Source organism: Motacilla alba, chromosome 2 (assembly GCF_015832195.1).
Source record: "Motacilla alba alba isolate MOTALB_02 chromosome 2, Motacilla_alba_V1.0_pri, whole genome shotgun sequence".
Taxonomy (NCBI): Eukaryota; Metazoa; Chordata; class Aves; order Passeriformes; family Motacillidae; genus Motacilla; species Motacilla alba.
The window spans coordinates 63851503-63873374 of NC_052017.1; the positions used below are offsets into that span (position 1 = coordinate 63851503).

The 21872-nt window shown below is 41.6% G+C and overlaps 2 protein-coding genes and 1 long non-coding RNA gene across 4 annotated transcripts in view; all 3 read left to right on the forward strand.

Moving 5' to 3' along the window:
• Positions 1-6815, forward strand: part of CAP2 (cyclase associated actin cytoskeleton regulatory protein 2) — a 71830-nt gene extending 65015 nt beyond the window's left edge. For both annotated transcript variants that reach the window (XM_038127029.1, XM_038127028.1), the window contains 2 exons: positions 1923-2063; positions 3588-6815. In XM_038127029.1, the coding sequence (XP_037982957.1) occupies positions 1923-2063; positions 3588-3671 (225 nt within the window). In that variant the 3' untranslated portion in view covers positions 3672-6815. The remainder of the gene's footprint in view (positions 1-1922; positions 2064-3587) is intronic.
• A 5210-nt stretch (positions 6816-12025) lies between these two features.
• Positions 12026-21424, forward strand: FAM8A1 (family with sequence similarity 8 member A1). Its single transcript, XM_038127032.1, has 5 exons — positions 12026-12660; positions 17141-17261; positions 19481-19604; positions 19829-19968; positions 20285-21424. The coding sequence occupies exons 1-5, from the start codon at positions 12162-12164 to the stop codon at positions 20427-20429; spliced, it is 1029 nt and encodes a 342-aa protein (XP_037982960.1). The 5' UTR covers positions 12026-12161; the 3' UTR covers positions 20430-21424.
• On the forward strand, positions 12667-14627 carry LOC119697020. The gene is made up of 2 exons (XR_005255699.1): positions 12667-13500; positions 14171-14627. It is a non-coding gene; the product is annotated as an uncharacterized LOC119697020 (long non-coding RNA).
• Positions 21425-21872: the final 448 nt, after the last annotated feature.

The following is a 21872-nucleotide window of genomic DNA, read 5'->3' on the forward strand; positions in this document are numbered from 1 at the left end:
GCGACACTTGTCTTGCTCAAAATGTACATCTACCTGACATTTACAGCACTTCAGTCATCCTGTTCCACAGAGGTCTAACTACCTGCTCTAATACTGGGTTATATCTGACACACACAGTGTAATCCCAATAAGGGACTCCAGGACATACTATTTTAAGTGAAAAAGTAATATTAATTATTATATTAAACTGCCACTCTTCAAAGTGAGGTCTTTTGCTTAAGAGGCTGTGCCTGCTGTATGACATTAAATATAGGCAGTCCTGCTCCATGCTTCAGAAATAATGGTCACAGCCACCAAAGGGAGTAGGAGCAAGATGGGGTTTTTAAATTTTGAACCTTATGCAAGTGACTGAAGTGTAACAATCAGTTTTATTCATGATCACTACATGTCTTTTTACAGCAGAGGAGGGAGTTAAGGAGTTAGTTAAGGATCCCAGGCACTTATTTGAGAGGTTTTAAAATAATTACATTATTTTCAATCATTATCTCTTAAACTATTCATGAAAGCTGAAAAATTTGTATGTAATAAATAGCAAAACCCCAGCTTGCTAATACTCAAATAAAGTGTAAATACCTTTTATAAGAGTCAAAATTCTTGGAATCAAAATTAAGCATGTTCTATGAATATTGCATAAGGCTTCTATGTATATCATAGAGCAGAGTGGGCATCCACATAGGAAGGCAGGATCTGGTTATATGCTGTATGCTGCTCGAATCAAGCAGCTCCCACAGGGCTGGTGTATGCCAAGTGCTAAGCACCTCAGTTTTCTCAGTAATTTGAAGACCTGAGTTCATAATGTCCAAATACATGATATGTTAATGCAACAGATTTCAGTAAATTAATCCTACAGATTTTGCTATGGTGACTTCAGTGCCATATTGCTTGTCTCTCCTTTATCTCAGTGGTATTTTTTTCTTGCCAGATGTTTGCAAAAATTTTTAAACACCCCTTCCTTCTGTTCTTGATTGCATAAGAACCCATTTAAGAAGAGGAACTTTAAGATGCATTGATCCACTGTGTAGCTCAGACTTCAGTATAAGGGTGGGATGCAAGAGGACAGACCACTTGGTTTACTCTGCCACATTTAAGGAATGAAGTTGAAAGAAATTCTTTAATCAAGTGATGGGAAACACTCTCATTAACAAGTACATCTCTGTCATGTGCTGTCACTGTTCTATGGCTTAGGATAACCTCTGGTGTTTTGATGTCCAGAGTATATTGCCGTCCTTGCTAGAGAGGGCAGGAGCAGGAATTCTACTGACAGCCAGTGAGTCAGTCAGACTGTTAGCCATGAAGAAATCTTTCACTCTATAAAATTGTAAACAAGAGAAGATTTCCCTTCCTCGCTTCAAGTAAATCTTGTTCTTGCTCTTAAAGAGACATATGAAATAGTTTTAGAGATTTAATTAAGTTGATCTCAGTACATATTCAGAACTGTAGCTTACCTGAAGAGGATAAAAACCCTTTCCTGTTACTTGCTGCAAGAGCTTTGAAGTCTTCAGAGTGTATTACAAGTCCCTTGTTGAGTGCTACTTTATGCTGGGGTCTTTCCCTTGCCCTTACTGCATTGAAATTGACATGTTAGACTTCTTAGCCAATACTCACTGCTGAGCAAGGTGAACACTGCCTAAATTTCAGCACAAAAGTATCATTGAAATTAGAGAGAATCAGAGAAGTACTGTCATCAAACTGCACATTAAAAGCTTGCTGTACATTACAGGTTTGCTGTTGTGTATAGGTCTTTGTTACCACCACCAAGAATTTTCAGTGTCCAACAAATCAAATCAAAGCGTCACGCAGGCAGGTGACACATAGATCAGATGCTGGTGGCCAAAATTAGACCTAGAAGGCAATGAGGATTTTATTAACACTATCTCTGATTGCATTTTAAGATTTGATGTTAAGTAAATTTTATTTTGCAGGTGATGGGGAAAGTGCCAACCATTTCTATTAACAAAACAGAAGGCTGCCACATCTACCTCAGTGAGGAGTCATTGGATTGTGAGATTGTGAGTGCCAAGTCATCCGAGATGAACATTCTCATCCCCCAGGATGGTGATTATGTGAGTGAGAGATTTTTTGAAATTTCCTTTCTGTTTCATACTAGTCTTGGCAGTTAAGAGCACTTAAGCTGCTAGGAAAGAAACTGATGTAACACACATAATTACGTCACCGAAAAATGATCCAAAACAATTTAATTTCCATGTGCCTGTATCTCAGGAGGAAGAATTCCTTATTAATTGGGGCACAAAGTAATTTCAGAGTTTAAAAATTATGTCCTCTCTTTCCATTCTGATGGATAATGGCTTCATGTCCTATCCATTTGATCTTCTTTTTTTATATCTAAACATAATCTCCCAAAGAAATTACCTTCACAGAAGAGCACTTAAGTCTGAAGATGATGAGGCTAAAACTAAGATCAATGTAATGCTACTACAGGTGAAATAATGCAGTATAATGTACTTGTTTTTTCCAAAGATATTGATACATGGGTAGCAGCTGTAGTACTTTGTACTACTTTCAACATTTGTCCTTAAAAGCCACTTAAAATGGTGCATTTTTCCAGTTCCTTTCTCATTCTAGTAAAATTTTCATACTGTGCACAGTGGCATTTCTAGTAAAGTCATGCTCTGTCACTTCACACACAAGTAGGCAAAGCGTGCTCATAATAGTTCCCTGGTGTCATCAATAGAGCAGAGTTGAAATTGCAGTGCATGACCATAGAAAGAACTTAAATTTCTTGTTAGTCTTTTGGGCTGGAATTTAGTACAGGGGTTTAGGCTTTATGAAATAAAATGTGTAATGAGAACTTTTGTACTTCACATTTCCAAAAGTGACTGCTGGATGCCCAGCTTTAGACAAGTAAAAAGGGAACAATTTTTAGCGGACTCACATTCACTTATTTCTTTTGTAGAAAGAGTCCTTTTGTTCTGTCTCACCTCAAAATCACCGTAACACCAAAACACCTCCTTGAGGTCTAAACAAAAAAACCTTCTCTTCACATAATTTTTTGTTTACTGGGTACAGAGAAATACTCAACAACATCCCCCATCATTTCACTGAATTTGTAGAATAGAAGGGCACTTTATTTGATGTTCTGCTTCATTTTGTGTACCCCACAAAGGATGCTGACTATTTTGAAGTGTATCACACTTAAAATGACTGGGGTTTTTTATTTTATTTTATTCTTCCATATTATAGTATTGCTTTTGTCCTTAAAATTAGACTCCTGGCTTAATCTCCACATCTAAATCCTCTCTACTGTCTTCCAACCCAGACATCGATGGAATCTGAAGTCATTTCTGACATGAGGCTTATTTACTTAGTTGATGCAGATAATGGTGTGAGAGAGATTATTGCAAAGTCGTACCATACCAAGTCTATTTGAAACTGGGTAGCAATCAGACTTTTTCCTGTGTGGCATTGTAAAATAACTTCCTAGGGTAATGAAGAAGGCTTCTCTCTAATCCCAGCATGTCTGAGCTATCAATGCTTTCGCAGTCATGTAGAACTAATAGTATTCCACCAGTTTTCATGAGATATCCCCTGTTTGTTTAACTATCATTGTTGCTTTTGTTTCCTACCAGAAAGAATTTCCGGTTCCTGAACAGTTCAAGACAGCATGGGATGGATCTAAGTTGGTCACTGAACCTGCAGAGATTGTGGGTTGACTTCCTCACGCCATAGAGCACTCGCTGACCGCGGCCAGACTGCGGCCAGCACACACAAAGCAGTAATGTAAAGAACTAGAGGTAGCAGGAGTTCATGCTGCTGTCATAGGCCTTCAAGCATTAGCTCTGCATGCTAGGAACAATAACACATCTGGCACCCTTTTGTTAGGCATCCCGGTCCTGGTCACGTCTCCACACAGTTTGCCTTCACATACAATTTTAATTCTGAATAAGAATGCAATAGGTTAAACTCCCCCACCCTCCAGTCACATCATTGGTTTGAAATTTTGTATACATTAAGCCAACGTACTGCATGATACACTTTTTTTATCATCTTGCTTCAGTGCATTCCTTTTTGTATTTCTGCTAATCAAAAACAGCATTAAGACCTTAAGGTGTTTATTTTTGCCTTTTAAGCAATTCCTGTACGACGCAGTAAAAATGTACCTGTAGAAAGTATGCAGTTTCTTGCAGTTCTGTGGCAGTCATAATGTGTTTTGTTTCAAACAAGCAAAAAAGGACAACTTGCACCACAGCAATACATTTTGCTAACTGAAAATGAAAAAAAAATCTGGTAATTTAATCAAAAGTGGTTTTAATATGCATATTTAGAAGATAACACAGTTTTCTGTGAAGTAAGATTTTACTATGGTTCGCAGACTTGCTGCCCTCTCATTTCTTGCAAATCAGTAATTCTTTCTAAGCTAGGTCCTCATCAATGCTAAAACCTTGCAGGAAATTACTTGAAGGTTTTTTGCTCCTTGGATTTCATTTTTTCCCCCTCTTTTTTTTTTTTTTTTGAGGGGGGGTTGACACAATCTCCCACTTTTTAAAATTTCACATTTTATCTTGCATCTTATACAGAAAACCAAGTAACACACACATCTGATACCAGCTAGTTTCCCTTACTTATAAGGTTCCTTTAAAATATTTGTATTGTAACTCATCATGTTCATTAAAGTATCATCTTGGGGTTGATTTTTTCCCCACATTTGTAGGAGTTACTCAGTTACAAATATGTTCACAAAGCAAAGCCATAGATTTATGCCATACTAATTCTGAGCCCAAATAAAGGGGTCATTTCTGGTTTTGCCCTTTGACTCTACAGTCCCTATGCTTTTTTTTTAACAAACGTGGAGTATTGTATACATTTGTACTATTTCAGCACATAGTACAAATAAAACTTAAAAAATTTTAGAAGTCAGTTTATGGTTTTGATCACTTCTAATACTTTGTATCAGTTAAATCACAGTGAGATGCTTGCAGAGCTAGTTACAAGCTAAATTTTGTGCCTAACTTACCTTGGAAGTACATTAACTCTTAAGGGTTTTTAAGTATACCTTTGATTGTAAACCCTATACAATACAACCAATAGTGCTCATTCCTTACGGTTTTGCTATCTGGTGTTTAACCTATGTGTATAATTGTGTTTGCTTTAATATATATCATTTTTTCAACAGTAAACTTCTTATGAAATAAAAAGGAAAATGTACTTGTTTAAAAACAAAGTTGTTCAGAGCTTAACCTATTGCACTGTTTGTCCTACAGGCTCTCTCTTCCTTAAACCCTGTTTCAAAAGCTGGAGTGAGAAAAAGTAGCTCCTCCTTCCATTTCACTAAAATATCACCACTTGTGCTGCCATAATCCACCTCGCAGTGAGTAGAGGATATTCTCTATGCTGGCAGATAAACCTGACGTGTTATGCACATAACTTTGGTGACAGCCAGCAAATTGAACTTTTCATGATTCTCACTTCTAGGTACACCTAGAAGTATCTTCCAGGGATTATGTCTAGGGAGATGATCATGATGTAGTGCAAGTTGGTATGGTTTGCCTTCTATTTTTAGCTTTTCCTGTTGTTTCTCTGTATAGCTTCAATCACAGGTGGTCCACTCCATATATCAATTGGATATGCCTCATCTCTGAAAAATGGGCATCACATACTTGTCATCATAAAAGGATTGTTGAAGGGCTGTTTAATCCTTAAATCATAATTGCAATGCATTCCACAAAATAATCTCCTTCTGGAGCACTCTGGCCTGAGATACTGACTTTTTCTTTCATACAGCATCAAAGAAGGGACAAGGCATTATGCAGCAGCAGGATGCCACTTACTGCTTTGGAGGTAAGACACAAACCAGGTATCAAATCCTGATGATAAACAGAAAGCAGCAAGACAGCCCTGAGTCACTACAGAGGCAAATTCTTATAGTTCCTCTGAGGGATTTAACTCCCCTATCAAATACAAAGTCCATGAAAGCTGATCTGATTCTTCTTTAAACATTTGAAGGCAAACTCCTTCATGGCTAGACCTTCATCTTAACATTCACGTTAAGTACATTACTTTGACTGGTTACTTAGCAGAAATAGGTCCTGTAAAGTAACAACACGTGCCTGACAGTGTGAGCACACCTCAGACCTTTGTCAGAGGGCAGAAGTTTAAAAGAAAAGGAAGAAGGCCTTGCATGGACAGACCCAAGGCAATTGGGTCAACTTCTTCAACTGAAGAGAAGGATACTAAGTCAATGCATTGAAACACCAGAAAAGTAGGAGAGAGACTTCTAAAATAGATTATATCCAGCACTCTTAGTCAACCACAAAACAACAACAACAAACCTATAACTACCTTTTGTCAGTTCAGTTTGGTCACCATAAAAAATACTTGTCATACATTTCCAGTAGGTTGCACTGTTCTTTCCCTGCAATCTGTCATTAAATTCAAAATTACAAAGGAGAGCTAAATCAACAAAGTTCTGCTTCTACTTTACATGAATTTGTGTACAATTAAAGGTTAAAAACTCCTTTTGTGGAAAATCAAGTTTATCTTACGAACAGAAATAGCCAACAAACTGCGAAGAGTCATTTGAGGAATCATCTCAACCATGAGCAGTTGCAGCCACCAAGTTTTCAGCAGCAAGACTGATCTGTGTTTGATGGTTGATTCCAGCAAGGAATGAACTACTAATTGCTGAGCATCCCTAAGGTCCCATTGATCTTCTTTTTACTGCATGCTGTCACACAAGATGTACCCCCCTTGATTTCTGTGTTACACTAATATTGTGGTCATGCTCTAAAGTCAGTACCACTGCCAAAACAGAAAACAGTAAAACGGTAAATTTGGTTCATATATTGATATAGAAAAAATATGTATGGTGTAATTAGTTCATTTCTATAAACCTGCATGGGTCAAATATTCACTAGTACAGATGCGGTCAATCAGACAGTAAAACACACGTAAAAGGGAAGGTGAGTTTTTAATTTAAGTGTCTAAATGTAAAGAGCTTTTTTTCCTGGGAAAAGCTTCAATGGATGTCAAACTTTTATAAATAGAACAGGGTGCAAAGAGGAGGGAGCCAGGCTCTCTTCAGGGGTGCCTAGTGACAGGAGTAGAGACAATGGGCACACACTGAAACACAGGAGATTCCCTCTGTCCATCAGGAAACTGTTTTCAGGTGCAAGTGACCAACATTGACACAGGTCGCTCAGAGATGCAAGGGAGTCTGCCTCCTTGGAGAATTCAGTAGTCCCATGGACATGGCCCTTCACAACCGGCTCTAGGAGGACCTGCTTGGGCAGGGGCCAGGTGGACTCCAGACGTCCCTGCCAGCCTCAGCCCTCCCGCGTTCTGTGATACTCGCCTTGTTGTTCAGAGTATCGGTAACTAAGAACCCACGGAAATCAGAAGCATCGAGGTAGTAACTTCGAGTGCCCACCAGATGGCAGGAAACAGCCGAGGCCAGGCCTTCGCAAGCTTTCAATGACAACCCGCGGGGCTGCAGCGTTTTAGAAGGGCGTGAATGCTGTTTGCCGTGGAGCTGGGGAATTCTGCCCTCTAAAAGTCACTGTAGAAACACTTAATATTACTTTGGATCTTGAAATGATCATCTTGGTAAAAGGTAAAGGTTTGAGTGGGGTGAACAAGGAAGAATAAAAAATAACTACTTGTTACCAATTATTAAATAGATCTTTTGGGTTGGTTTGCCTTTTTTTTTTTTTTAATACTGCTAAGCATATTTCCATTTAAAAATACCTGATTGAATATAAAAGTAGTATTAAACAGAGCCATTGAAGATAAAGGAGTAAGTGATTTCAAAACTGTGCTTGAAGACCAGAAATCTTTTCCATGTGCTAGAGAATTAGGCACTTGCTAAGGCTTCCCTGTGCCATAGTTATTTTGCAGACAAATAATTTTTGTTCTTATTCTTTTCTGAATCCTCAACATATCTGGATCTGCAGGAGTTCCTTACTGCACTATGTGTTCATCACCCTGTGCCTCACATATTTTTCCTAGAGATCAAACATTTGGCCATTTGGAATGCTTCAGGGGCTCAGTTCAGTGTACACCCTTAGTGCACTCTCCTGATGTGCTGTTTAACTGGGCTTCTTCTAAAATATGGAAGCTTCCAGACAAATGGAGGTAAGGTTCAGTCGAGTACACAATATGCTAGCAAGCACAGCAGTTTTCAAGAACATACAAAGCAGATTCAGCTTCCTTTCTGGAGGTGATCTGGGCCCAGCTACTGTGAAAATATTGCCCAGAAGTAGCTACTGCTCTCTGAAGATGCCTGTAAACAGGCCCCTGACTTGTGATAAAACCCCCCTCTTATTAGATAGAAATCATAAATAATGCTCCCCAAGGAATGTTCTGACTTCCAGAAGACAACAACCTGCTTTGTCTTTATGGTTGAAATAACCCTGAAAAACCTTTCTGTGTGCCAGAAGTTTTGTAGAAGAACAGAGAACATTCCCTACTCCACCACCCAGAACTGACCCTAGTGGTGACTTCCTAGGTTTAGCCCTTCTTCCCTAGGTCTTGTGGCATGCTGAGGACCCTGCCTGATCACCGCTGACCACCAAAGACTCTTACTCTCAAAAGCCATACTCCCACTGCTGCTTCAACAGCGGCACCGCCATATTTCCTCCCTGGGAAGAGAAGGGAATGTAACAGAGCTTTAAAGCAGTTAGATAACTAGTGAGGCTTCCCAGGGCCATGTTCCTGAGTAAAGCTGTTTTGTTTTTACTCTTCCTTCAAACAAGGCCAAGGTAAAAGGCAAACAAAGGTGTTTAAGCACAACTCCTAAACCAGACAGTACTAATAAACAGGCAACCACACAAAAAACTTGTGTACCCTAAGATAAAAGTAGAAAAGTTTGTTGGTTTTTTTCCTCCAGCTGATTTGCTGAGGATAAAAAGCTTTCCAGAGCTTTTTATCAACTGTGACCACCAGGATTCTGTTTTCTCCGTTGTCCACTTGAAGTTGCATCTATTAGAAAGGAGTTGCCTCAGTCAACTGTGTAAGGCTTTACAGCCAATTTCTCCTTCAAGTTCCTTAGATGGATGAAACAGATCAGTTTCAGAGTGAAAGGCTAAATTAATTTAATTTAGGAGAAAGTTGTACCATTTTCCACACTAAATGTATAACATTTTACATTATGTAAATGCATACATATGTTTTTTGGCTCAAGTTTTATGTTCTGTATCTGGCTGCTTGCCCCAACAAGGGGGAAGGTTCTCATTCTTTGATGACTCTGTATAGTTTCAGTGATGAAGAATCTCTTTAACTATCATTTGCATTTAATTTCACTCTGTACATGATCATAAATACCAGATACAAATGTCTAAATAGCATGAATTGTAGCTGCTGGGCCCAACAATAATTAACCACTTTGCAATGACAAGAGCTTGTTGTTGATTAATGTCCAACAACTCTCATCCAAGGACTCTTTAGAAGAGCTCCTATTATTAGAATATTTCATCACGATGCAGGAGATGTGATCTCTTATCCCCCGAGCAAAGAAAAGAACTGAACTTCAATGCTTCAGTGATTCCTTGGTTTTAAAAGTGGTTTAAAACCCTTGAAAAGAAGATGCTGGAAGGCATATCAAAAATGAGCAAAGGTACAATGGCTGTAGCTCTGTACAACAGCCAGATTTACAGCACGCCAGTGTTCATTACCTACACTAAAGAGCTTAAGGTGAGATTCCAGATTAAACCTTAAACCTTAAACCTTAACTATTATGACACCAGCTTCTAGGTGCTCGCCTCCTTCTTTTGATCTAGTTCAAAACAGTTCCTCTGGCCGAAATCTCATTTCTAGGGAAGAGCATATTTAACTGCCAAGGCATTCAACTACTTACTTTCATCAGCTGGTCCGATGAGCCTCCCACCCACAAGAGAAAGCAATGTAGCAAGGAATTGGTTCTGCAGAAGACTGTAAATACTGCCCTGTGTGGCAATCTAACACAGCAATGAAACAAGACCCTCTGTCATCAAAAGCCTAAGCTGTGAGGTTCTCACTACTGGCAAGCCGCCTTGTCACAGCATCTCTGTCATCTGTGTCCCAGAATAGAAAAATCTGAATGCTCATAGAATTTGTGGGTCAATTGTGGGTTGTTTTTTTTTTTCTTTTTTAAGCAGAAGAATGAAAAACTAATAACTGAAAAATTTGGGCATGAGGAAACATGACATTGTTACCTGTTAGCGCCCTGCTCTCTGCTGTCAGTGATTCTGATTCACATTGAATATCCAGAATAATCTCATAGTGAATTCTAACTATGGTTATGCCTGTGTAATGCTGCTGGTGGTGAGCCTAAAAATTTACATGTGACTGGCAGCATTATATGAAGTCTCTGAGATCTTGTAATTGTACTTAAAGATCTGAGCTGGCTTTCAAAACCTGTGGCCACAGAGACCAAAAAAAATTTAAAAAAAAGGTTAGACACTATTTGGTCCTGAAGGGTTTGTGGTAAAAAAAAATTAAATAGACTACAACTCATGAAGGAAGAAGTGAAATATTATAGGGCAAGAAGTCTTGTTACATTACATTTATTGTAAGTTTTCCAAAATAGTTTTTCTATTAGGAATTATTAGATGGTTTAAAACTATGTTTTCCTCTATACATGTGTCTATCTTTCCTCCTCTCTTCCTTCCTTCCTAATCATGCTAAAACTTGCTGTGTTTCCCTAAACATTTACTTAGGTCTTTCACCAAGGTCTGTGTAACAAAACATGCCAATGTAATTAAAAGCATAGCTACATAGTAAGTGCCAGCACCTTACATAACTGCATAATATTGTATGGTTCACTATTTGATAATCACTTAGGCAATTCATCTCAGCTTGCTTGTATTAGAGACTTGCTCCACACAAACTTCTGGGACTGCAAGAGTGGAAATTCCTGTTAGATACATGGGAAAAATTCTTTACTGTGAGGGTGATGAGGCAGTGGAACAGGTTGCCCAGAGAAGCTGTGGATGCCCTGGCCCTGGAAGTGTTCAAAGCCAGGTTGGATGGGGTTTGGAGCCACCTGGGTTAGGGAAGCTGTCCCTGCCCATGGGGCAGGGATCTTTAAGGTCCATTCCAAACCAGGCTATTCTATGATTCTATGATTTTGTGAAATCACTTCATTTTTTAAAATTAGTTGAGTTTAAATGGGAAAATAGCTCACCAAGGAGAGGGAGAAACTTCTGGTTTTGTTCAGCTGTGCCGTGTGCTGTCTTCAACATGGAAAACATTCCAGGTTCATAGTATGTATTACTTGTTAATTCAGTATTGAGCTGTGTCAACATCTCTGTCACACAGAACTCTTGGTCTGGTTGAGATGCTCAACAGAACACAGAAACCTTAAAGACTAAAAGTTAATTAGAAGAACTGTGTTTAAACTTGCTGCTGGTTCTTTGTTCAGCATTTGAGGGGAGCAAGCGCTATGAGGAGCGGCTGAGGGAGCTGAGGGTGTTTAGCGCGGAGGAGGCTCAGGGGAGACCTGCTCGCTCTCCGCAACTCCCTGCAAGGAGGCTGTAGCCAGGTGGGGGTCGGCCTCTTCCCCGGAGAGTTTCAGGTTGGACATTGGGAAGAATTTCTTGGCAGAAAGGGTGATTAGACATTGGAATGGGCTGCCCAGGGAGGTGGTGGAGTCACCGTGCCTGGAGGTGTTTAAGGGAAGCCTGGAGGAGGCACTCGGTGCCCTGGTCTAGTTGGCACGGTGATACGCAGCCTTACAGAGATCTTTTCCAACCTAAATGACTCTGTTGATTGTGGGGGTTTTGTTTTGGGGGTTTTTGTTTGTTGGTTTTGGTTTTGTCTGTGGGCTTGTTTGTTTTTGTTTTGGGTGGTTTTGTTTGGTTGGTTTTGTTTTGTTGTTTTTTTTTTTCCAGAGGACGAACATGATATGTGATAGAGGAAAAGATAAAAAGGGGGAGATAGAGGAGGGAAAAAAACCCCACAACATTAATACAGGAAGATAAAACAGCAGAAGCTGCGCACCGTGAGGAGCTCCGCAGGCCGCTTCGTTCGCCCGTCAGGGGCAGCCGCCTCTGCCTCAGCGCTCGGCGATACCATCTCGTGGCGGCGGCGGGGGGGAAGCCTCGAAGCCTGTTTCTCCCCTGGCGCGGTGCTCTCCTGTCAGGCTCTTCTCCCCCCAGTCCGCCGCGACAAGTGGGAGAGGCGAGGCGCGTCCCCGGCGCACGCGCGGTGAACGCTCAGTGCCCGCCGCGATGGAGGAGGTGGCGGAGCGCGGCCGGGCTGGCGCTGGGGCGGCGGCGATGGCGGAGGGAGGCAGCCCCGCCGGAGAGGAGGCAGCCAACGCAAACGCCAACGCCGCGACCTCACCACCCCCGTGCTCCCCTCCGGAGGGCGGCGGGACGAAGCCACTGAGCGCGGCGGAGTACGCGCGGCGCGTACACCAGTGGCTGTGGGACTCGTACTGCGGGTACCTGGGCTGGCAGGGCTGCCCTCCCGCCTTCCTCGCCGCCGCCGCCGCCGCGCAGCCGCCCCCGCCCGCCGCCGCCGCTGCCTACTACAGCCCCTTCTACCTCTTCGCTCCGCCACCGGCACACACGGCCTCCGCCGGGACGGGGCCCCGCGCCCCCGCCGCTGCCGCCGCAGCCTGGCCGGGAGCGACGGGCGCGGTGTCCCCCCTGCCCAGGGCGGCCTCCGGCAGCGCCGCCAGCAGCAGCGGCAGCGGCGCCTCCAGGGACACGGGGCGGCCGGCGGGTGAGTGGGGGCCGGGGCTGGGCCGCTGGGCCTGGGGAGGAAGAGGAGCCTGATGAGAGCCGCAGCTCCGGGAAGCGGGATCTGGAGGGAAGCCGGGGGTGTGCGACGTTGGGAGTCGCTGCGCTTCCGTTGGCTGCGGCCCCGGGCATGTGGCTGTGCCTTGTGACACAGGGTGACAGCCCTCATACCGAGGTCGTGAGTCCGGAACTTGGTCCATAAACAAGTTTGGATACAGGGTGATAGCCCTAATACCGAGGTTGTAAATCCAGAACCTGATGCATAAGCAGGTTTGGGGGGATTGACTTGCATATACAGCTTACAGCTTCAGAGCTTGTAAAGATGTTTTCTTGCATACGAAGGAGTTGATTTTTTTTTTTCCAGTGGAACTCATTCTTGTGGTCACAGGCTTGTAACGCATCTAGCTTTTTAAGTAGCCCATTTGGATTATGAAATCTAAACTAACTTTGCCTGCTTTCGTGAGGCCTTGGTGCTCAAATAAAATCATTTCGTCGAATCGAAGCAGAGAAGTGAAAACATGCTGACGTTGAACAGGCTTAGGCAGTGGGACCCGAGATAAACAAACGTCTGTTGCAGCTGTAAACATGGAAGGCAGTGCGCAGCAGGCCTTCTGTTTATATTTTTCAAGAATAAAGCAAACTCACTCTGATCACATGAGAGGTAAAACCTGGAGCAGCAACAACTCCTCACAAGTCGAGAAGTGCCTAGGTCACATTCCTTGAATGTTCATACCACTGTGAGCAATGGTAGGAAATTGCGGAGGAGAGCACTGCTGACAGACTTTGGAAAAAAGCCAGAGCTCGTTTCTCTCTGCAGGACAAAGTACGACATAGTTGGTCTGTGACATTATTTATAAGCTTAGTGGTCGTATGTGTGTGGAAGATGTTTTTTGTTCCTTTTTACTTACTTTCAAGGGAAAGGAGCCTAGTCTCTGAGCTTGTTTCTTTCTTATGTTTTTAAGCAGATGGTTTTTTTAAGCATGGTTAGGACACAAAATAGTATTTTCTGTAATTATGCCCCGATTCTGTAATAGTTTGGTTATGAACTGATATTACCAGTCATTAAAGGGAGGGTTGGACAAAGGCTAGGATGAAATGGTCCTTGGAATTTTACCTGTTTTTTCAGGAGCTAATTCCATATGTTAAGGGTTATTTAGGGCATGAAAAACATTTCATGCTGCTGAACGTGGTTATTCTGAATATTGCATACTGTTGCAACACAGCCTTCTTGAGGGAACCAAGTGTGTGATGCAGCGACACAATACAGTTATAAACAAAGGCTGCTGTGCTGATGCTTTGGCTTCAGATTGCAGATGGATATATCTGGAACAGCTAAAGTGATTATGGCTCCTTCTTCCCTGCTGTAGATTATTGCCCACACAGCAGCGAGGCGAGGCAGGGCAGGTCATGTATCTGTCCCTGTGCCAATGCAGTTTACAGCCCGTGTGCTTATGTAAGCTGAAATAAGTGACAGCTTTATGTTAATGTTGCAGATTTCAGACTGGAATGTCAAAAAGTGGGATTGTTAACTGCCTCTGCCTCTTCAGCCTGCCTGCAGGTGTGTGTCAGAGCAGCAAAATTTAACAGCACCCTGGGCAGTGGCAGGCTCTTTGTGGACAGTCACCATGATTTAAGACACTTCCTTGCCTGGTCCCTCTCTGCCTTACTGCAGGAGATTACTGCTCATTCGCTGGGAACAGTAGGGCAAAAGGTGCGTCCAGGCCCCCGCTGCCCTGTGGTTGACTGGTGCAAGCTCCTCTTAAGCACTGTGTGGATGTAATATCCTAGACATTGAGCTGGACGGATGTTGAATTTGGCTGTCCTTGCTGAATAAATAGGAACCCTTGGCAAAAGACTGGATTTCTGATATGATGAACAGCTGGAATCACTGCAATGTAAATCTGCCAGAATCTAAGGGTTGCCAAGGTTTCTTAATATGATGGAGCTAAACATAATTTGAATACTTATTTTCCTAGCCTCGTGTTGCTTCTTCTTTAGGCAGTAATTTAATTTATTCAATGATGAATAAATCAGTCTCTGCCACCAACTTCAACAAATGTGCTGATTTTGACAGAGCAGATGAAAGCTTTCACCTGGTGCTGTGTGCTCAAGCCAGGATTGGGAGACTGGCTGTCTTCCCTCCTGCCTTAGTTGAAGAATCTCTAATTAGAATTTAACAGAGAACTTGGAGAGGCTTTGACAATGCCAGTGGAATCCATTTTAATGTAATACGTGTCATGGTTTGACACAGGCCCAACGCCAGGCACCCACAAGGTGCTCACCCTCCCCTGCTACGGCTACAGGTAAAGGAGGGAAAAAGAAAAAGAAGTTAACAAAGGCTTCTTGAGTGAGATAAGGACAAGGAGGACTATTTCAAGGGAAAAACAGGCTCAGCTTACATTGCAAAGTGAATTTTATTTCTAACAGAATCTGAGGAGGATAATGAGAAGTAAAATAAGTTTGTAAAACACAATTACACCCCCAGCCCCTCCCTCCTTCCCACCGACAGAGCAGGGAGACAGGGCATGGGGGTTTTGGTGAGTTCATCACTGAGATTTTCTTCCACTGCCCCAGAAGAGGAGTCCTTCCCCTGTGAGACTGTGGGGTCCCTCCCATGGGAAACAGCTCTCTTGGACCCCAGCATGGGTCCACTCTCACAATCAGCAGCCCAACCACACCTGCTGCAAACGTGAGTCTCTCCCACAGGCAGACAATCCTCCCAAAACTGCTGCAACATGGCTCTCTCTTTCCATGGGCTGCAGTCCTCCAAGGACAGGCTGCTCCAGCCTGGGAGCAGGGACTCCCTCTCTCCACTGGGTCTCCCACTGGATCACAGCCTCCTCCAGGCATCCACCTGCTCTGGCATGGGCTCCTCCCCCACAGGCTGCAGGTGGATCTCTGCATCCCCTGTGGATCCCCATGGGCTGCAGGGGCACAGCTGCTTCACCATGGTCCTCACCACGGTGTGCATAGGAATCTCAGCCCTGGCGCCTGGAGCACCTCCTGCCCTCCTTCTCCACTGACCTTGGCGTTGCCATGATGTTTCCCTCACGTACTCTCACCTCCTCCTCTTCTCTAAGTAGAAGCAAAACCCATTAGTTTGTTTAGATTTTCTTCTTTAATATGTCGTCACAGAGGCATTACCAGCCTCCCTCAGAGGCCCAGTTTTGGCCAGCAGCATGCCCATCTTTAGAGCCATCAGCCATTGGCTCTGTTGGACATGGTGGGAAGCTTTAGCAGCTTCTCACCGGAGCAATCTTAGTGGCCCCCTGCTACCTAAAACCAGGCTACTTGAAACTATCGGTGCAGAGTGATCAGTGCAGCAGGTATGAAACAGCTATATAAACCCAGGTATGGTAAATAAGAGCTGCCTCTTACCTATCTCTGCCAGATTCTTCTGACCCCACTGAAAAGTGCTGTGGGCTTTTGGCTTGGCTCTCACAGCTCACAGGGCCATGGCTGGCAGCATCAGTTTCTGCAGCTGAACTGGGAAGGCTTAATTCTGAATGAAATTTGATGGGTTTTGAGACTAGAGGATGGTGTGATTGTCTTTCTTCTTTTGTCCTTACTCTGTATGGGGATAGGTATTCTCAGAAACAGTAACAAAACCAGTTGCTGTTTCCACAGGTTCCATCAGATAGTAGAAGGGCATTTCTAAGTGAAGTCTTGATGTGAGTCATTGCATGTTTCATGTCAGAGTCCTGTTTGTCCTTTGGAAAATAGAAGAGTAGCTGGGTCCAGATGAAATTATTTTGTTTTGCAACACTATTTCTTGGAAACTTTAAGACAGTCTTTAATGTTTTCTCTGCTTAAATCACCTTAGCAGCAAAAGCTTGATTCTTTACTTTGTGCCCATTTGCACGTGGCCAGTTAAATAGGAGAATGTGTTATGTTTTCTGGCTGGGGGTAGAGCAGTATACTGTGTTTTATTAAAAGTAGTGTGTAGAAATGTTTATGTCAAGTATTTTCATCCATTCTTGTTTGTATTTGAGTGGAGATAAAGTAGGCCGTGTTTTACTCTGAGAACTGGTACTTGGTATACACAGAAGCCTCGGTGCTGAGGGATAAAAGTTATGGTAGGTCTGATTTTCTTTTTAATCTGACCTCTCAGATTTACGTAAATCTGTTCTCTGTGAGATTATTCTAAACAAAAGAACACAAAAACTGATGCATCTTCAATGTACTTCAGTTCTTTAGCAGGATATGATTTTGCCTGTGATCCTGATTATGAGAGGCTTGTTCTGAAACAGTTTAAGTTCTTCAAGAAGCTTCTTCTAATTCAACTTAAACAATTCAGATTAATTTTTATGCATACGTTTTTAGAAGTCTTCTCAAAGAACATGTGAGCAGAGCTCTTGATTATGTTCTTGTAGAGAGGTTAATGTGCGTTGTGCTTTAGACATTAGTGTTAACTTTGTGTTAGTGCAGTAAAATCTGGGTAATGTGAACTATTTCTGTTGCAGGTCGGGAGTTCCTTATCCCTTCACTGGCACACAGGTTCATAGCTGAGATGGTGGATTTTTTTATTCTGTTCTTTATAAAGGCAACCATCATTTTAAGTATTATGCACCTCAGTGGAATAAAGTAAGTTGAACAATTTAAAGCTTTGTTACATGCAGCTTTAAGCTTTTCATGCTCTTTGAGGTGTCAGGTTGTATTTATAGTATGTTTTTGCGTATGATATCATTAAATAAATGACAGACGTTGAGGAAAAGCACCACTGGGCTAACTGCATTGTAAATACATCCTGATTTTGGGTCAGCTGATGGAAACACAGAATTTGTACTGAACTGTAGGCTCACAAACTCACTGGTAAGGAAAGATGAGACTTGCACATTTATGGAGGGGGGCAATAGCAAGATTACTAAAAAGTTCTTTTGAATTTTTAAAGAAAAAATATTGAGAGACTTTTCATACAGCATTTAAAATGTATTAGATCTGGCTGGGATTAAGTTAATTTTCTGTATAGCATCTTCTGTGGTGCTGTGTTTTAGATTTCTGACCTAAACAATGCTAACCCCCCAAAAAAGAATCTGATCAAGCAGATCAGATATGTGTGTACTTTGAAAATACAGCCTGGTTGCTAGGAATACTGCCACACTGCAGGCTTCACTGGGTGTAAATTTGGTTTCTTAAAAAGTGCAAGTAAGCAATGTGTGTGTCAACCGTACACTAGACTGCAAGATTCGTCATTTCACATTTTTGTACACAGATGTAGTAATTTACCTCAAACACTTCCTTAACTTGGTAGATACCTTACTCCTTGACTCACTTATTCTGCTGTGGGTTGGTGTAATCAAATATTCCAGTCTGATTAAGAGATAAGGTCTTGGTGTAGTCTGTAATTGCAGTACTGTACAAATACATTTTGGAACCCAGGCTTTCTGCTCAAGAACCATCCAAACGTTGCCCGACTGAAGGTGGTAACAGATACACAGATAACATCTTCCAGACGCCTTCACCTGCGGCTAGAAGGGGGTGTGGAAGAGGGTCAGATCCAAAACAATAAATACGTCGATGTAAATGATCGCTGGGTTTTGTTCAGATAAGCAGCAGTTAAAATGCCAAACGTTCATTTCTGTTTAGTGGCCAGATCCCATCACCTGTAACGTGACAGCTTGTGTTTCCATTTTGCCTTTAGTAGGTGGAGAATGATAAAAAGTGAAGTAGTGGAAAGATGGGGAACAGCTATATATATATAGCTGCTGTAAAGTGATGAAAGAGTAATTTACAGCATTTTCAATATTAATCGTTTTGTGAGACAGTTGCTTACAGGGAACTTCAGAGAAATGTTCTGGGGGGTTTTCTGCTTGAGAGACTTGGTGTGTTTGGGGTTAGGCTGAATTGTCATGGAAAACATAGGCCCTCACAGGCTCAAGAAAGACACTTCAGGCCAAAGCTGTATTGAAGGGAAATGCAGGTTGTGCTGCATTGGTTTTTTAATTCCTGGGTTGTTTTGAGGTTTTTTCAGTCCTCGAGTCTGAATAAAAAGGAGGGCAAGTAGCACAAATACTAGATGGACTGTTTCAAAGTGGGACTGCACAGTTCTATGTGAGCCTTAATTAGATGCATGGGTGAAAAATTCTTGCCTTATTGTGTTTCAAGTATATCCATTCCAGGTACCAGGTAAGAGTGTTACATCTGTGGAGTTTATCTTATGAAAATATGCCGTTAACTCCAAATGGATGCTTTGCATAGCAATGTTAGGCTAAAAACCAAAATGTTTCAATTGCTTTATGTTTAAATCCTCCTATTGCATACCAAGGTGCCTCCAGACGAGTATGGAGGCATAAAGAATGAGAATGAGGAACCCTGATGAGAACCCTGATCATGCAGAGGAGGATATAGGGCTTCCCTGATTTCTTAGGGAGACTGCCAACTTCTCCCTTGCATTTGTAAAGAGTGCCCTTTTCTTTTTCCTTGAGTGTTGTATAAGAAGATACTTGGAGACTTGGATGCCTTCCATTTGTATCAAGTTAAGATGATTATATGCAGAATCTGTTTACCTCCCAAGAAGTGTGAGAATTTTCAGAACAATTCTGCAGCTCACTACCCAGGGCCACCATTGTGCAAAAGTGGTAATAAAGAATGACCTTTCTTAATGAAAAAGACAAAACAAACTAGGCAGTAACTCAGAATGAAACTGAGTGTTCTGAATTTTAATGGCTTGTTTAGTATCAGAAAGGGCAAAGAGCTTTTGTTGTCTTATAATAGCAGAACGGAGGGAGTGAATTCTGGTAACAAAGGGCTAACACTGGTATTGGGAGAAGGATGGTTTTAAAATTCAGTTTTATTTTGTACAGGGACATCTCTAAATTTGCCATGCATTACATCATAGAAGAAATAGATGAAGATACGTCTATGGAAGATTTGCAGAAAATGATGATAGTAGCTCTCATCTACAGGTTATTAGTCTGCTTTTATGAGGTAACTACTCATAAACATTAACCCCTGTAATTAATAGTTGTGAGTTGTTGAAGAAATGGTTTTAAAAAATAATGTTATCGTTGGCCAATGAAATAAATCCTCTTAACGGTGTTTTGGATTATGTTGAAGCTTATGACATTCACATAGTTCTGAGGATAACCAAGTGTGGGAGACCTGTCAACAACACGGTGGTGTGTGGAATTAAAATAACCTTTCTTTTACAGATAATCTGTATTTGGGGAGCAGGTGGAGCAACCCCAGGGAAATTCTTGCTTGGACTGCGAGTTGTGACGTGTGAAACTTCTGTGCTTATTGCACCCAGCCGTGTGTTAGTCATTCCATCTTCTAATGTCAGTATGACAACGTAAGTGCTGCTGGCTCAGTCTTGTTGCATTCAGGTTAACAGTGTTGAAAGGGTGTGATTTGAAAGGAAGTTCACCGTTGCTTTGTTGTTGACCTTTGCAATAATTAGACTGCAACAGCTATTGTCAGATTCTGTGATCTAAGAATAAAATGGTGATTATTCAGTCACATCGAGTACTTTTCAGGGTAGGTGATTAAATCTGCTCTAGAGCTCGACTTTAGTACTGTGCAAAATTTGGGTGCTAAACTTGGAAGTTAACTACTAATGTAAGCAGAAAAGTGAAAGTAAGGCACTGAATATTCTATTCTGATTTCAGGTCCACAGTACGAGCTTTGATCAAGAATTTTTCTATTGCATCATTTTTTCCTGCGTTCATTACACTGCTGTTTTTCCAGCATAACAGAACCGCTTATGATATTGTAGCAGGAACTATTGTGGTCAGAAGAAACGGAGTCAGATGATACCAAAAAAATGAGATTTCTGGACTGGTTCTGAACATCCCCTCCAAACCCCAGTGAATAAAGGACCTACCCCAGAACTGAAATTGAGGTGTCTGTTGGAATCTTTTGCCCTAATTAAATAAGAACTGATTCAGAAGCTGAAGAAAACGTATGGTTCCTGTATGATGCCAGCAACTACCTTCAAAGTATTGGAGTTTTCATAGACACCAAAGAAGTTTGGGAGAGAAAATACGTATTAAATCCAGGAGTATTAACCTCTGACTGATGAGACAAAACCTTTAACTGCAAAAAGGAGCTGTTCTGTTCATCAGTCTGTGGAAAGCAGATCCCTAAGAATATGCCACCTTAAAAGAAATGTTGCTCCTACAGTTTTGGATGTTGGCAGGTAACTAGAAAATGAAGTTCTTTTCCAGGTAGTTGCCCGTCAAAGGATAAGGGGGAAAAGACCTGCAGTATTAGACAGCAAGGCAAATGATGTTAATTAAATTGCCATGTATTTAGAGAGATCAGCAGTGGTTATCAGTGTCTTTTATTATTGCTTCACAGATCATATTTCCTCACCTTTTAAGTATTTTCTCACAACATTGATGTGAAAAGTTTTTTTTTGCATGATTGTCTCAAGCACTGTCACTTACTTCACTTGTCCAAGCTAATGAAGAAGTGAAACAATAGCTGCTTTTTCCTCTGGGAAGGGTGCGTTACACTGCAGTGTTAGTGATCTGGTGTTTGTAAATAATTCTGGAGCCATCAACAGTACAGACCATGCTAATGAAAGGTAACTTTTTTGCTTCTGTTTGGAGTGAAAGCACTTGTCTATTTCTTGCATATAATGCAGAGCAGAAGTGAATGTGTTTCAGGAGCATGCAGAAAACATTAAATGGGTGTAAATCTGCAGAAGTACAAATACTGGTTATTTTCACTTTATCATTCTGGCTAATTGTTTGTATATTCAGAATAAAATACTGAATAAAGAAACCTAATATTTTGCATGACTATATCGCTTCGATGATTCATTTATTCTCATTTATTAGTATCTCAGGAAATGAATGTAAGCAATAATAATGTTTTACTGAACTCTAAGTCAGAGTCTGGAACTCTTCAATCACAGTTTTTGTATGTTCCTCTCTTAGGCTTAGCATGCCACTCAGTGGCTGCAGTTCTCACCCTGCCTTCATTTTTGCACAATGGCTTGGTTGCAAGTAGAAATCTTTGGTTATTGCTCGTCTCCAGATGTAATAACTTAGTAACGTGTTCATATGCTGCAGTATTACTGTTGGACAAGTTGCGTTCTTCTGTGTATGACTGTATTGTGCATGCATTTCAGTTTTCATTTGGAATTATGATTCAGGACTAGGTCCCATGCTTATAGTTGCAGAATGACGTTTTACTGTCCATTACGTCTCCAGAATGAGGTCACTAACGTTTTAGATAACTACTTTTAAA

Excerpts from the sequence above, each read along its gene's own strand:
- FAM8A1 (XM_038127032.1), top strand. The coding sequence starts at position 12,162 with ATGGAGGAGGTGGCGGAGCGCGGCCGGGCTGGCGCTGGGGCGGCGGCG. Across the intron at positions 17,262-19,480 it reads ATGCACCTCAGTGGAATAAA|GGACATCTCTAAATTTGCCA; the intron begins GTAAGTTGAACA and ends TATTTTGTACAG. Across the intron at positions 19,605-19,828 it reads TATTAGTCTGCTTTTATGAG|ATAATCTGTATTTGGGGAGC; the intron begins GTAACTACTCAT and ends TTTCTTTTACAG.